The 16,262-nt window shown below is 45.3% G+C and overlaps 1 protein-coding gene across 1 annotated transcript in view; it reads right to left on the reverse strand.

Annotated features, from left to right (window-relative positions):
• Positions 1 to 16,092, reverse strand: part of dync1h1 (dynein, cytoplasmic 1, heavy chain 1) — a 44,010-nt gene extending 27,918 nt beyond the window's left edge. The window contains 30 exon segments of the mRNA XM_048227492.1: positions 180 to 420; positions 666 to 825; positions 1,003 to 1,103; positions 1,350 to 1,632; positions 1,998 to 2,192; positions 2,431 to 2,619; positions 2,702 to 2,867; positions 3,802 to 3,975; positions 4,268 to 4,434; positions 4,665 to 4,811; positions 4,942 to 5,151; positions 5,553 to 5,777; positions 6,213 to 6,368; positions 6,685 to 6,924; positions 7,452 to 7,571; positions 7,689 to 7,799; positions 8,328 to 8,504; positions 8,729 to 8,869; positions 9,019 to 9,165; positions 9,502 to 9,651; positions 9,943 to 10,122; positions 10,337 to 11,413; positions 11,856 to 12,083; positions 12,370 to 12,641; positions 13,010 to 13,196; positions 13,351 to 13,606; positions 13,941 to 14,114; positions 14,461 to 14,548; positions 15,733 to 15,792; positions 15,795 to 16,092. Coding sequence (XP_048083449.1) covers positions 180 to 420; positions 666 to 825; positions 1,003 to 1,103; positions 1,350 to 1,632; positions 1,998 to 2,192; positions 2,431 to 2,619; positions 2,702 to 2,867; positions 3,802 to 3,975; positions 4,268 to 4,434; positions 4,665 to 4,811; positions 4,942 to 5,151; positions 5,553 to 5,777; positions 6,213 to 6,368; positions 6,685 to 6,924; positions 7,452 to 7,571; positions 7,689 to 7,799; positions 8,328 to 8,504; positions 8,729 to 8,869; positions 9,019 to 9,165; positions 9,502 to 9,651; positions 9,943 to 10,122; positions 10,337 to 11,413; positions 11,856 to 12,083; positions 12,370 to 12,641; positions 13,010 to 13,196; positions 13,351 to 13,606; positions 13,941 to 14,114; positions 14,461 to 14,548; positions 15,733 to 15,792; positions 15,795 to 15,981 — 6,209 coding nt within the window. The 5' untranslated portion in view covers positions 15,982 to 16,092.
• Positions 16,093 to 16,262: the final 170 nt, after the last annotated feature.

Raw genomic sequence — 16,262 nt, forward strand, 5'->3', positions numbered from 1 at the left:
ATTACATTTGTTTTACATAGCTTCATCTATTAGTGTCAAAATAGTCTCAAAATCTAACAATCAGACCAAAGTTGTGGATGCAACTTGGCAAGAGAGGTAGCAGTTAAACAGTGTTCACTACTACTGTAGCTAATGTGGCAAAACAGAAGCACTGGAGGTGGTGTGGAGGGGGCACGTACTTAAAGAATGGTACAATCTTCTTGGCCAGGACCTCAGCAGTACGGAAGCCTTGAGAATACAACATGACCTGGGCGATGAGCTGGCGGTCAGGCTTGGTCATAGCCAAACTCCTGAACAGCTTCTTCAGGTTATCAGGTAGGTTGGAGCGTCCAGCATAGCCAGGGTTCATGGTGATGAAAATGGCCATTTCTGGACTTACTTTAACTTGTTTATTTAACAACTCGGTCATTACCGGAACACCTAAGAACAAAATATCACATCCGACTCATTCACACCATGACCTTCACATCATTCCCATCCAACTTTGCTGCACAAATATACTGAGTCAGTCTAGTCAAATTCTTTTTTAAGAGTTTTAAAGAGACAAAGTGTTACTGTCAGTTACTGTGCCAAATGAACAAATATTTTTGTTTAAGAACGTTGTAACATAAAACAAAAAGGTGTGGGCAGTGGACTTGCAGGCAGTGGACTTGTGGGATACGTACTGCGGTCTCTGTTGGGGTTGCTGTGCTCCCTCAGGGCCACCTGGATGTACTGCACCTGCTGGGAGACGGCGGACAGCATCCTCTCCTCCAGACGGTTGAACTCGTCGAAGCAGCCCCACGCTCCCACCTGACACAGACCCACAAAGATACGACCCATAGCCTGGAGGACAGAGCAGAACAAATGGTTAATACCGGAGTTAGACAAAAACAATGGTACGTTTAAGGAGATGATATTGTGAACCACTTTTAAGAAATACGTGATCGAAAATCCAGATGTGTGGACAATAGACCTTGTAATAATAGACTGTTAAAAATACTGTTTTTACAGCAGGCATACCTGGAAGTCAAAAGTCTCGTCACAGTTGAAGACCAACACAAAGCGGCCGAGCTGATGACCCAGAGCCTTCACAGACTCTGTCTTTCCAGTTCCAGCAGGGCCTGAAAGATAACAGGAGAAACGTCCATGTCATCCTTTTAACACTTTTAACAGCAAAACTGCCTGCATATGTATATCTAATACGCTTTGGATTTTTAGTGACTAGTTTTTTCAATATTATTTAATTTGTTTAGCATGAAAATGGATTAATTTCAAAACTTGATCGAGCTGAAAAGCACTTGGCTACAACAAAACACTTAGCTATAACATGGTATACACAAAAATGTGCCTTATCACGCTCAACTGACCGAACGGGGAGCCTCCGAGCCTGGCCTCCAGTGCCTGTGTCATGGTGAGGTAGCAGCGGTCAGTCAGGGGGGTCTGCACCAGTTTCTCCTGCACGCCCAGGTACTCAAAGCCGTAGTTGAACTTGGCGTTGGCCATCTGGATGGAGAGCTGCTGCAGCACGTCTGTCTGCTTGGGGTCGAAGTAGAAGCGCATCTGGCACAGCCACTCGAAGGACTTGGGGTTGTCGATCTTGTTCTTGATCAGGGTCCTGGTGACATCCCTCTGGTGCACCAACTCCGTGATCTGTGGAAACAATGGTAAACAAGCACAATTAAAAACGAACAGAATAAACTAGAATTATGATAACCTGCATAAAAAGGTTAAGGTAAGAAACAGTTTATGATTAGTCAGATGGAATACCAGTAGTTGTATGATGGATAGTCACCCTGTAGTATTTGGTAAAGGTATCATTAAAATGGAAAACCCAAAGTGCAGTCTGGCATTGACCAAACAAAAGCCATTGTGTAGCATATAAGACTGCCTTCATCCATGTTTATTCATGGAATTAAATATATTAGACCAAACTAGCTCATAGTTCATTTTTGTTTACTGTCAGTTATTTAAATTGGGGCCCAGAGCCTCGGGTGCATAATGGGGCCTCTACTCACCAGCTGTTCCAGCTTCCTCCTGCGCAGGATCGGCTGCTCCATGAGCACAGTGTCGGCCAGCAGGTTGAGGGTGGCCTCCACATTGGACAGGACCCCCTGCAGGGGCGCAAGGTTGCCCCCGCCTGAGATGGTGTTCAGGGCATTCTCCACGTTCTCAGACCAGTCAATCTGGGCAGAGAGCACCACCAGCTGGGCCTAACGGGCGACAGACACATACACATTAAAACATCCTGAGCTTTTCTCATCAGGACATATTACATCTAGTTAATATTCAACAATTATACTTTATACAAAAACAACAAGCTCATTATCATTATGTGAGCCTAGGATTAATGTTTCAATGGTAAATGTTTCACTTGTATGTATAGGAGAAACTAATCATAAACATCAGCAGTTAATTGAGTTGAAAAGCTAATGTGATTCGTTGATGTACCTGATAGCGGTCGATCCAGTCGATGTAGGTGTTGAGGTCGATAGCGGTGCCCTTGTTGAAGGCGCCCACTTCAGTGACTGACTCTGCGAGCAGCTTAGCCAGAGTGACCCTCATCTCCTTCTCCACCAGGGTGAGCCACTCATTGATCTTAGGGTGCTCAGTGATCGACACTGGTGTTTTATACAGGATCTGAAAGTACACACACAGATAGGTAAACAAATTCATTAGCATCAAAAAGGAAAAATAGGAAGAAACCAACTTGGCATCTTACCTCCTCGCCCTCCCTGGAGGAGATACCCAGCACTTCTGTGTTGTCTTCATTCAGTAGGATGCTGGACACGCCTGCAAACATCTTCTTGAAATGCTTCTGCAGTTTGGCCACATTCTTGCTGTTACCAATGATCTCAAGCAGATCTTCATCACCAACAAAGTAGAACCTGATGGACAAATAGGTCATCAATGAACCACATTACGACCACAGCCAAAACTACAATCACAGCTGGATCTCTTTTTAAATGGCCATTATGAGAAAAACAGGCTTTTATTAGCTTTTATTCGAATTCCAATACTAGCAACCTTGCAGTCCAATTCAATATTCTTCTATTTAATTTAATTCATTCATCTGGGGCAATATAAGGTGCAAGACACTAGAGGTCTGCAGGACAAGTTTTGCAAGCTCTATGCGGGAGCGGGCGGGATGAGTGAGGTGCATTTGCGGGTGCGGGACAAACCGATGATTGACTGGACTCCTGAAAATTAAATATGTGCGGAAATAGTGTAAATAATTATAGTTACTATAGTTAGGCAGCATTAAAAACAGAGTTTAACCAGCCTAATTGACGGATATTGTCATTTATACCTACGTGGGTTCAATTTTTGGGTTCAATTCCTGCTGCCCTGTTGTTGAATCTCGAATCTCGAAATCGAAACCATGAAAGAGGAGGACACCACTAGGCTACTTCAGATGTTTGTGCCTTTCTAAAGAACGGATGCCAGCTAGCATAGCTGTGTTACAGTAGCCTACATTCAGAATCTGGCAGTCAGTTGTGTGTCAAGTGCTCCTTTTGTGAGACAGAAGGCAAAACTGAATATTCTTCCTGCATATCCTGAGGGATTTTGCAGGCATGACTAAAAATGACACATTATTGCGGGAGCGGGACAGAATGTTGCAGGAGCGGGCCAGCGTGGGGCTGAAAAAATCTGTCCCATGCAGACCTCTACAAGACACATTATAGGGCCAGCAGGAACTGACATAGGAGTAGCAGCATATTGTGTTCCACCAAAGAAAACACTGACACAATCTGCACTTCCTCAATAGCTCTAAAGAGTTGCCCTGGCTTAGAGTTTGAGAGACCTAAAACCCAATCCCACCTGGGGAAGGACGAACGCTCCCTCTCCAGATACTCTCCAAGGGCCTTCTGGATCTTTCCAAGCAGGTCAGCCAGCCTCTCGAGCGAGCGCTGCACACCCTGGATGTTGAGCACGTCCATCACCAGTGGGGACTTGGTCACCTTCTTCATCAGGGCCAGGAATTCTGTGCTGATGCTGAGGGATGAAAGAAGGTTACCAAGTTAATGAAAAAAACATCTATGCAATGATCCACAGTATGGTACTGTACAGTAAGTCATATACAGTAAATCACAGCTTATTTTGTAACACTGTACAGTTGCTGTTCCTTTCCAGCATACTCCCAAACACCAATTCTGTGCATCATGACTAAAATCATTTGATTTTCTATGGTACATTATCTATATTTTATCAATGGAAACATAAAATGCCTGACGGATCAATACCCCCATCAAACTCGTGACCCTGAACCTTTACTTGTAGAACTCACCTCTGGAACCTCTGGGTTTCCACTGGCAGCAGGTGCTTGATGTCAGCGCTGCCAGTAAAGATGCCCTCCAGGTAGACCCAGCGACGCTGGACATCAATCCACACATCGAACAGCGCCATGATGCGGTTCAGCTTGTCCTCCCAGCTCAGCGCATCCTCCTCAAACACCTGTACAAAACAAAAGGATCAGCATTAGAAACTAAAAAGGTCAGGCATTTCAGATGACTTCAGATGATGTTCCCCCCACTCATTCTCATGACTTATTTATTTTCTGTATGATACAATATATACTACAGCTTATAAACAGGCACTACATGGAAATTGTACAGTCAAACCCATAGTGACTGGTAGAGGTGAAACTACCATTGTCCGTTGTCTTGATTGATCAGGACACTTGCCTTGTAGTAGGGCGAGAGCTTCATGGCTGACACGCTGTTGATGTGCTCCTTGACCTTGTTGAAGAGGTCATCCCATCCTCGGATGAGGCGGCACTTGTTCTGATAGTTGACCAGGTCCAGCTCGTAGGAGTTCCAGACCTCACGAATCTATGCAGAATACACGAGAATGTAAACAATTTGACTGGGGGTCACGATAACAATTAACTTTACGCTAAACATTTGACATAATCTGGAAATTCATCATGACAAACACAGCTCTGACGGTCCTGCGGCTGACCTGTTTGAGGAACTCCTCCAGGGCCATCTCTCCCTGGGCCACCAGCAGCACGTCCTTAACCACCATCTCGTTCTTCTGCAGGTCCACGTCCCAGATCTGACCCAGGGTCAGCTCCGACAGCACCCAGTTCACATGCAGACGCTTCATCAGCTGTTTCCAGTGGCGGTCCTTCAGCGCCTCTGACTTCAGCTCAATCACCAGCATGTTAATCTAGGAGAGGACGGCCATTAGATGCAGTGAGTCATGTAGTATAGATAGGTATGGGGGAAAAAAAGCGCTGGTAGAAGTCATTCAGAGAGACTTATAATTAAAGAATTGTGCACAGAAAATGCAACTGAAAAACAATAGCATTCTGATTCAACATAAAACCAGGCAAATGATAATGTGCAATACATCACATTATCTGTTAAATAAACAAGTCATCAAATACCTTACTAATTTGCTGTTAAACATGTGATTCAGAGTGGCATTAAAGTATAGATTTAAACTTCATTTTTAAAAATAAATAATTTTACTCCTAATAAATTATCTGCCTTCAACTGATGAAACTCAAAATCATCAGTGGTGGTTAAGTCAGAGATGATTCTGGATGTCCGTGTGGAGTTGCTCACCTTCATGTAGCCCTTGAGGAGCCTCTGCACGTACTCATAGGAGGCGTACTGGCGCAGACGGGCCGGGAAGTTCTTCAGCTGGTTGAGGAGAGCGTCCAGACTCTGGCGGAGCTTGCGAGGCTGCACAGACACCCACGGCTGCTCCTTCATCTGGTCAATCTGCTCCCACACCTTGGACAGTTCTGACCACACACCCTTCAGATCCTGAAGCTCCTCCAAGGCCACCTGCAAACACAAAGAACACAAACTGTGACTACTCGATCATTTTATACAGTTACATTCCAAACAATGTTCAGGAGGCAAGATTCCGTCCTTCAACAAACATCAATATGTGGTAAAAAGACAATTTCTCATCAACAGTATTTTGTAACGTAAGAGAGTAAACACTCAAAATATTGTGTAACAGATACACAGGACACAAACTTTGCCTACTGAGTTACAGTTTTAAATACCTTTTAGAGGAAAGAAAAGTTCCTAGAGCTTACTAGAAAGTCTTTAAAAGTTAACCTGTAGTCATAATGGTTCAGATAATAACACTCCCTCATGTGAAATAGATTTAATTTCACAGTCCAGGGCACACTGTGGGTACTATGTGACAATATGAGACGGAGTATTGATGTGTATTGAGTATTGGATGTATTGGAGCAGGCGTGGGCATACCTGCACCCTCTCCTCGCTGCCACTCAGGAGGCCGGTGTCCGTGAGCTCCAGAGCCTCCTTGGCCTTGGCACACTTCTCCCGGTCATCCTTTAGACGGCCAAACTTGCCCTCGTAGATGGTGAGTGACTGCAGGGCTTCTTCAGGACGCAGGCTGCCCTGTGGTCAAAACGAAAGAGCAAATACAGACTTTTAAGGGACTTTCTAAGTTATGAATAGGACTTATTAATAGCTGTTGAAACGTGTTAACGACAACAAACTTAATTCAAGCAACTGCTTTTAATTACAATAAATCATTAAGACCTAGCTCAAAAGAATGCATTTTTAAAAATGAATAGGATTTAGAAATGTAGTGGGTGGCATTTGTGATGGCAAATTCTTGACCATCAGCTCAGAGCATAGTACAATCCTGCTGCACCACCATGGTTCATCTGAAGCCACAATCCCAGTCTGGTCAACCCATCGCCCTACGTACGGCCACGGGTTTGGTCTTCTCCCAGTCAGCGAGCAGGTCGGTGGTGCGGTTCTCCACGGCGCGGTCCTCCTGCACGATCTTCATCTGCAGGTTGGCCACCTGCTGCTGGATGGCTGTGTCCTTGCGCTTCATGATGTCGCTGAAGGCGCCCCACTCGCCCTCGATGTTGTCGATGTAGAGCCACGAGGGAGGGAACTGGAAGCGTTGCTTCTCCAGCAGACGCTGGCCATTACGGAAAAGCTGAGGGAGAGACCGGACAATAGAACCATTACATTTACACCCAACACCGTTTCTCATCTTCAAAGCCCTCCAAAACCTGGTTCCCTCCTTCTCAGTGAACTGCTAAACCTACACTTCCTATCCCACTTTTTTTAGGTCTTCTAGCAACCTGCTTGCTGTTCCACACATACAATTATACAACCACATTATACAGCCTGCTGCTGTGTAATACACTGCAAACAAAACACTGAACGATAGTTTAATTTAATACTATGGGTGACCTCTAATGTTAGCATATGATGTTCATGATCTATTGCTGAGTGAATAAGGTTAAGATCTACTGAAATTATGCTATTGCTATTAGCATTGAGTGTTGTTTTGGAAAAGCGGTCATCTCATCCACAAATCTGTGTCTAGACTTGCCAATTAGGCTAAAAGGGTGAAGGGAGAAAACCACCAGAGCAAAAGCGGGTAAAGAGTGACTTTCTGCGGCTGGACTTTTCCATCCCTGAAAAATTAAGCAGGCGAACGGGTTCACTTTCACTCACATCCACTTGCTTCTCGAATGCCTTGATCTTGCGCTTGAGCGCCTGCACATAGGTGATGAAGGTCACAGCGTCGGAGGTGCTGGCCGTGTCCACAGAGTGCTGCTCCAGCTCTTGCCGAGACTATGATGGACAATATCAAAACAAACAACAATAATTAACATCAATATTAAGGTGAGAAAACAAGTTAAGTTATCACTACTCTTTCCATCCTGGCTTTGCTAGTACTGACAATCTCACCTTGGAGATCTGGGAGTGGAAGTCCTGCATGTTGTTGCCCAGCATCTGTCCAAACCTGCTGAGGACTTCTTTATGCCAGGAGTCATACTTAAGATTCACCTTGGATTGGACCTGTGTTTTCAAAAGTTACAACATTTTTAATTACCTCATTTACTTAAAAACAGGACAAAAACTAACAAATCAAGAGTTGAGTTGAAAATAAGGACTTGTCATTTTGAGAAATTGAGCACATTACAATGAAGTGCATAACAAACAGAAATAGTCCATATCTCCATTAACCATGTTCAGTCCAGTTAACAACATGTAACAGTGTGGGAGTGTAAACAATGCTTAGATCGTAGATAATAGCTTAAACCAGAAGTGCTTCGGTCATATTTTAATTTCATGTCTACTGAGCTGACCGGGAGTTTTTTTTTTTTTTTTTTTTAAGTAAAAGTTCAGCCGACCAGGAGTGCCATTCACAACGGCGTTGCTATTTATCATCTCCATGACTACAGCAAAAGCCTACAAGGAAGTGTCTAAAGAGAAATGTTGGTGGTCTCCGTCAGTTTGAGGACAAGAAACGGTGCATCAAGGGTGCATTAAAGAGAATTTAGCAACCAAAGAGAATTGAGGATGATAGCACAAGTGATGGTGTACCTTGCCATAGTCAATGACCACAGGGCCAAACTCCTTCCTGGTCTCAGCGTTGTCGAATGTGCCCCTGGCCTTGCGGATTTGCACCAGCAGGGCCTGCCACTTGTTGAGGTCTTCACCCAGGCGGTTGTAGATATTCTCAGCCTGCATGTCCCACAGGCACTGGTACTGGAGCCACACCTGGGGGAGCGAGCAGAGAAGAAAGGCGTAAACTCAACGCTTGTAGTAGAATGCAAATCTGATGACTGATCGTCTGACTTTGTGGTTTGACCATCTCACATCTGATCTTTTCTCAACTCCACATTTCAACAGTACCACTATTCTCAACCCACAAACCACCACGCACATCTAGGAGCTCTCACACAAATAAGAACAAAAACACAACCATAACAGCTGTGGCTCACCTTGACGTACTGCTCCACCTCCTGGACGTTCTCCTTGACAGCATTGTAAGCCTCCTCCAGTGCCGCTGGCCCGTCTGGCATTCTGGTCAGGGCATTCCGGTAGAACTTCTCCTCCTCAGACAGCTCATAGTGCACACCAACCTGCTCAACATAGCACAGAATCAGAGTACCATCAAAAAGTGCTGTTTGTTCATCTTGGTTTCCATCATTTTATTGTTTTCTAACGATGCCATTCATTTAAGAAAACACCATGGCTACTAAATGTTGAAATGCTTAGAGCAGCTACAGACCTGGTATCTCTGGCTCTGGATCCTGGGTAGGGCCAAGATGACCATCTTCCAGGCAAACAGCTCCTGATACAGCTTGTAGCGGCAGTCCTCAATGGGAGGATTCAGGTAGATCACCTGGTTGGTGATCCTCAGCTCATGGATAATGTTCTGCAGGGTGAAAACAAGGAGACAATGAATGTTATAGTTATGGCTCTGGCTCTTAGAGTTTTGACGGTGACCCCTACAGACAAATTGTGATCAAGGCACTTTCAGGTTAAATATTACACTGTGCAGTTTATATATTGTCTCATGTCATACAAATGTCTTAAGGCTGTAGCACTATTGCATAAACTTTTGTCTACCATGTGCAATATATGTCTTTAATGCCCCTTGCATTAAAAATTGAAGTGCCTTTTCTATAAATGATGATTTATTCTATGGTTCAAGGGAAGAGTAGCTTAAAACAAATGGCTTGGGTATAGTACTATAATGTTCCACACATACCTTAATCTTAGGGTCTCCTCCAGGCTTGTGGCTGACTTGCGGAGCCTCGGTGTCCATGTCCACATCGGCTTTGTCTTCCATCTGTCCCCTCAGAGTCTGAGTCCAGGCCCTGAGTCCAGCCTGCAGACGCACTCCCAGGATCCTCTCAATCTGCAAAAGCATTACATTTATTCATTTACAAACTCGACTGACATTCAAGCTACAGTATAAAACCGTGAAAAGTAAAACAACGAAAGCTGTGCCATATGCCAAAGGGAGAGTTGAACAGTTCAAAGACATGAACACTGCCTTTACTTTAAAACTTAATAATAAATCCATCCAATAAATCCAAATATAAATCCATATTTACAATACCTGTGCTTGTTATGGCACTATGATGTAGCACCAAGCTCCAAGTCAAAGATTAACCTTCAAAATCAACCATAACCTATTAATACTGACCTCAATGTCCAGTTTGTTGACCCAGATAGGCAGGTTGGAGTAGGAGTGGAGATTGAGGTCATCTACGGCCTTCTGCACACGGTTGAGGATCTCACTGAAGGTCTTCATCTCGTACATGCAGGTCTCCAGAGAACGCACCTCAAGGTCAATCTTCTCCTCGATCAGGAGCAGGTCATCAACCTGAGGTCAGGAGGAGGTAAGGGAAACAAATAGAGGAATCCAATTTATGAAACATTTCAAATTCATGTTAATCACGCTTCTGCTGTAATTGGTATCTTTATATGTTGGGACACCATATCTAAAAAGATATTTGGAGCATTTGTCAATCTACTGCCAAATTACATCAGTTGGTTTTTATGACCAAAATGCTTTCAGAACATTATGGAGAACAAACCTTCTCTTGGAAATTGAAGACTGTTTCGGCCAAGCGCTGGACATATGGGTCCAGCTTGTAGGACTCCCACACGAGAGCGATACCTTCAGTGACCAAGGCCTGCACTTCCTTCTTCAGTCCTGCAACCAGCAGGGAGATGGAGGAGCGCTCCTCCACCTTCTCACACGTGCGCTCGTAGGTGCGGACGCTCTCGATGAGCGAGATGGCAAACGGGTAGAGCTGATTGGCTTGGTGGGCCTTGTTGACGATGGCCAGTGGCACGCGGAAGCTGAGCCACTTCAGGTTGCGCACCTCCTTGGACAGGGTGATGATCTCAGGCAGAAAGTTGACTTTGAGCTTGAGGATGTTGCCCGTGCGCCCTCGCGCACGGGTGCTCTCGATGGTGAAGATGCGTCCCGACACGCCCAAGTTGCGCTGCTGCACCTTGCGCGCCCAGTCGTCGAAGATCTCCTGCGTGTTGAGCTTGGCGCGGAAGCTGTCGCCGTCCTGCTTCAGCTTGAGGCCCTCCACGTGGTTCTCCCAGCCCTTCCCCAGCACGTCCTCCACGCGCTTCATGTAGGCCGTCAGCTGCCGGTCGATCTGCTTAGCCCAGATGATGGAGCCCGAGACGGGCGGCAGGTCGCGCACGTGGCTCATCTTGCACGACTGGCTCTGTGGGTACTGCACCTTGAACTTGTCGTGGAGTGACTCGATGTCGTCTTTGACACGCTGGATGAGCTGTGTCTGGTACTCGCGGATGGCACCGCGGATGTGCGGGCGCACAAACAGCGCGTTGAAGCGCGAGAAGATCCGGAACATCTCGTTGGCGTTCTTGGCGGTGCCCAGCTGGTCGCGGAGGCGAGCGGTGATGCGTGTCTCCACGCGGTCGATGCGCTCGTCATAGCGCTTCATGGCCGCCTCCCAGGCCTCCATGCCCTCCTTCGACACGTCTAGGCCGTCCACCTCCTTCACGTTCTCGTAGGCCAGGTTCACCTCCTCAATGGCATTGGCGTCGGCGGCGTCGAAGAGAACCTCGGCCACCTTCATGTCGGGAGGATCTACCGCTTCACCCTGAGCGTGCTGGGGCACAGTGGACACCTGAGGCCAGGAGGAGACATAAGGGTTAAAGAGCGCAGGCCTGGGAAGACCGCTGAAATGAAGAGGCATTATTCAACTGAAAATAACAATATTTATCTTCACATGACCAATGTAGTGGTAAAACAGATGCAATGAATGCATGAAACAAGCTTGTATTATAAGCATTTCATTTATTACTTTAAATTAAATGTAATTAAAAGTTTACAAAATATATATGCATCAGACTTATTTCTTGGTGACCAGTACCCTTTTGTGTTTAACCAAGCCATTTTAAGACATCTTCAGGGCTTCAAAGAAAATGTCCTTGTCTGAAGTCATCAGAAATGTTTCAGGCTGTCTATATATTCCACACCTAAACTTAATGGCTGAGAACTTTAAGCCCTGCATCTTTCTCCAGTGGAATCATAAAAACCTAAAGACTTCTCTCCCCTACATCCTCTACCTGTGGTCTCAGTACGCGCACGATGACAGCCCTCAGCTGCTCGTGCTGACGTCGGAAGCGCCTCATGTGGTCCAGACGGGACTGAAGCTTGCGGTGAGCCGGGCTCAGGCGCCACACCATCTTCAGGTTCTCCTCACGCTTGCGCTTCACAATGTCCCTCAGCAGCACCTGCAGCTTCTCATACTCATCCTCCCAGGTCTGGAACACCTCGAAGCAGGCTACCATGACCTGCAAGCACACAAGAATGACTTCCACGTCAGAAATGGTATGGTAATGTGTGTAAATATACAGTAGTTAGAAACCCTTTAAAAAAAGGTGGGCAGGTCAAAGTACTCTGTGCATTCAGAAAGGATGCCTGTAATGGACATATTTGAGTATGTTATAAACTGTTGCAATGGTGGTCAGAAAAGAAAAAAAAAAAAAAAAAAACATATGCTTGCTTGATGTATACCGTAAAGATGTCTACATCAGACATGTATTTTAGTAAACTGACAGCAAACAAAAGCACACCCACCTTCTCAAACTCCTCATAGGCCACATGCATCAGCTTCCTGGTGCCCAAGACTTTGAGGAGCTGGGAGCTAAGGTCACGTGAGATGGCCTCAACCAATCGCAGGGCCCGCTGGATGGGGTACTTGGTGTTGCGGATCTTGCGCAAGTGGGTGAAGATGGCCACCAGTGCCTGGCGGATCTTGTCAAGCTCGGTGGCCGAGAGCAGATCATTGAGCGGGAAGTCCTTCATCAGGGGGTTGTAGTCGTTCACCGTCTCCACGGCCTGCTTCAGACCTGATGTTCAAAGAGATGTTCAAATCAATTTCATAAAGTTTATTATACCTTCTCATTGTTTAAGTGAAAACAGAAACCCTTGGATGGATGGTTGACAGTGTGAGAGATAATTGATTGAATTTGAATCAATTACATTCACAGAAACTGAAATTCTTTTTCTTTTTTTTCCCCTTTTTAAAATATGGTGTTGCTAGTTGCTAATTACTTGTTATGGCTTTGTTTGCCTGAGGAAAACTCTTTGTGAAACTCTTGAAACACATTTTGCAATCACCACCCCCTCATTTTCATACCACAACAGAGAGGAGAACATTGGGGGGTGGGACTGGGGACAAGGGGTCGGATGGTGCCTTACAAAAAGAACCTCTTACCAGTGTCAGTGTCGAAGCTGACGGTGGCATGGAAGCGTTTGCCGTGCTTCAGGACGTCCAGAGTGAGCAGGACCTCAGGACTCTCACGCTTCTCCTGGATGCGGTTGAGCGCGCGCTCCAGGTTCAACCAGAAGCTGATCTCCTGCAGGGCTGTACCAGAGGCCGGGTCACGGTCCAGTTTGGTTACCTGGCGGAAGGGAAGAGAACAGGGAAATGTTCAGATACCAAAGGCAAAAAGTTGTGTAGAATGTGTAGTCTAAATCTGAAACCTTGTCCCCATTCCCCCCTTCAAGTAATCAGCCTAGCTGGAATGGTCTTTAGACACTACTCAAAATCCTCACCTTCTGGATTTCCCTGATCCAGCGGTTGACACCAGCCTGCAGCTGGTTGAGGAAGGTGGGGTCCTCAACCTTGTCGCCGAAGTCTGTGACCTTGGGCTTCTCACCACGCTCGTAGCACTGCTTGGCGATGTTGGTAATGACTGGGTGGATGAGGAGGCTGATCTCCGGGATCTCGATGTTCTGCTGGAGGTGCAGGAGACCCATCTCCAGCTCTGCAATCTTCTTCTCCACGGAGGGCGCCATCTTGTCACCATCCCTTAAGAAGGAGATTTAGAGGGTTTCATAAATATGCTTTACTCTGCATTGCTTTCAAAGGTTCACATGCTACTATTTAACATTTAGAGAGGTTATTAAAGAACACCATGCAGACTTCAGACTGCTGGAAAGCATTGCATTTTCATACTTAATGCAGTACATCAAAATATAAATCATGAAATATGTCTTGTTTTCATTACAAACCACACTTACCCATAACTCAAACAATATCCATATAAACATAATCATTATATAGATAATACATAATCTACATAATCATTATATAGATAATATTTCTTGCTATTAAAAAGTCCCTTCATATCCTGCTGGCTTACCTGTCTGCCTTGCCAGACTCGCGGATGTAGGACTTGAAGAAGGGGGACACTGCATTGCTGATGAAGGAATGGAGTGTTTCATAGGGGGAGTCCTCACTCAGAGTGAGCACACGCACCTGTGTAGAGATGGGCTTATCTGCATCCACCACTCCAGTCCTCTTAATGAAGGCCAGACTGGAACACAAAACATCAAAGTTAAAGGTCAAGACACAATTGGGGCAGTCAGAAGGCTATGGCCTGGCATTATTCAGAAAAGTGTATAGGAAGACAGACAAACATACATTTAGTCATACAAGAGAGAATGGTACAAAGGCAGAAAGGAGGAAACACAGACTGAATGAAAGGCTGACCAAAAACAGACAAAATGAAAGGAAAACATGAAGACCGAGCAAAGGGAAACTAAATGAAAAAGGACATGGCAATATGGAAGGTGCAGCCTTCAACATGACTGAAGGATGCGTCACTATTAATTAATGATGTGGTGAATACGGAACACAGGCTGGCAAGCACACTGGCATACCTGTTGGACTTCAGGCCATAATGAATGTCGATGCTGACATTATAGGAGATGCACTCCCTCTCCTCCTCGCCCTCATCCCCCACATCCTCTGATGGAGCAAGACAAACATTAAATATGCAGGTCAGTACACTTGGTAAGGTAACTGATCATGATCCAAGATTCAGTGTCCTATACAGTTATATGAAATACATATGAAACTTAAACTTGTGTAGAGCCCAAATAAGCAGTGATGACCATTGAGAGAAGAGCCTTGCCCAGATTTACAAATAGCACAAGTGTTCCAGTTTCCTAAAGTGGAAGAGATGAGAAATAACTGGCCTACATATTGCAGACTGTTACAAAAATAAACAAATACACAAAACAAATAAAAATAAAACACTGTCCAAAGAGGACAGGCTCAATTTACTGGTATACCACTGATCCAGAGTCATTGATTTGACCACAGAAATATGAGAACCCACAGACCAGACCACCGCAAATAAAAAAGTGTTTAGTCACTGTAGCCTTGGGTTAGGCTGGAGACAGGCTGGTCTTGTGTTCTGCTGCCTCCCTGTCACATGCTGTGCCCCAGATAAAGTCAGAGCAACAAAGCAGAGCGGAGGCTCTGATCTGCATTGCAGCAGGGGTTGCTACTAATACTCAACACGCCATGAACTTGAACGGACTTTAGTATTTTTGCCATACGCACAGCAAAACTAGACAATGGAGGTTCTATATGTTAACGTATCTAGTCGTGCAACGTTAGATGCAGCTGAAACTTTACTGTCAATGGGCATCACCATAGGGCGTGGTAGGCTATGATACATGATTCATCAAAATCACATTCGTGAAGCTAGCTAGTGAGCAATCACCCAGTGTATCTTCATCTTAAACAGTGGCAATGACACATGTTCGTGCACATGGAAGATTGTGGAAAACGACAGTAACTTAACTACTCACTAACTAGCTAGTAAGTGTTGGTTTGAGTCCATTTAACGTTAGATGCAGAAATCTCTAAAAGGACGTTTGCAGCGAGCGAACAACTCAATTTAAATCAATACATCAAGCTAAATTGCCTGGAAATGTCCCATCAGTTACAAACGTAGCTACGCAGCGAAGACTTTGGCAGACAGCGCTGCTTTGGCTAACGCTGTCAATCCGAGCTAACGTTAGCGAGACATCAGTAACAGAGCTGCTAGCTGCTAGCTATCAAAAACAGACTGAATTGCTTTGTTATGCTAACGACCATCTATGAAAATGAGCAAGGGTTTTAAGACTGAAAATCAAACTAACCTTTTAGGGTGCTCCTTTCCACAAGAACGGTATGGATTTGAGGGTCAGAGAGAAATTTTTCATTTGCTCAATGGAGCTTTTTTCCTCTAGGGCGGTTTCCAAGGCGGCCGGTACCTCGCCGCCATCTTCTAGAAGCAAGGGAACAAGTTTGCGAATATGTTTCTGCAAAACAGATATATCGGCAACTGTCTGCACAGCGGCAGACACTTCCATAGTGCCGCCGTCATCACCACCCCCGCCGTCAGACATTTTCACAGATTCCGAAACGCCAGAGACTGTAGACTTATCAGACCGGACTACTCAGCAAGAACTACTACGTTCACTGCATCAACCGAACCGACTGATGTGTCAACTCGCAGCAGGAGAGAACGCGGATACAGGACAGCGTTGTGAGATTTATGGATGCATGCCATTCTGGGGATTGTAGTTTTTCATGGTGAATTAATTGTGGTGAGAAACTGCAAAACACTACAATACCCACAAAGCAAAGGAAGTGTTCTGGGTCTGACGTTTCCCCATGACAAGGTGCT

Source organism: Alosa alosa, chromosome 19 (genome assembly GCF_017589495.1).
Source record: "Alosa alosa isolate M-15738 ecotype Scorff River chromosome 19, AALO_Geno_1.1, whole genome shotgun sequence".
Taxonomy (NCBI): Eukaryota; Metazoa; Chordata; class Actinopteri; order Clupeiformes; family Clupeidae; genus Alosa; species Alosa alosa.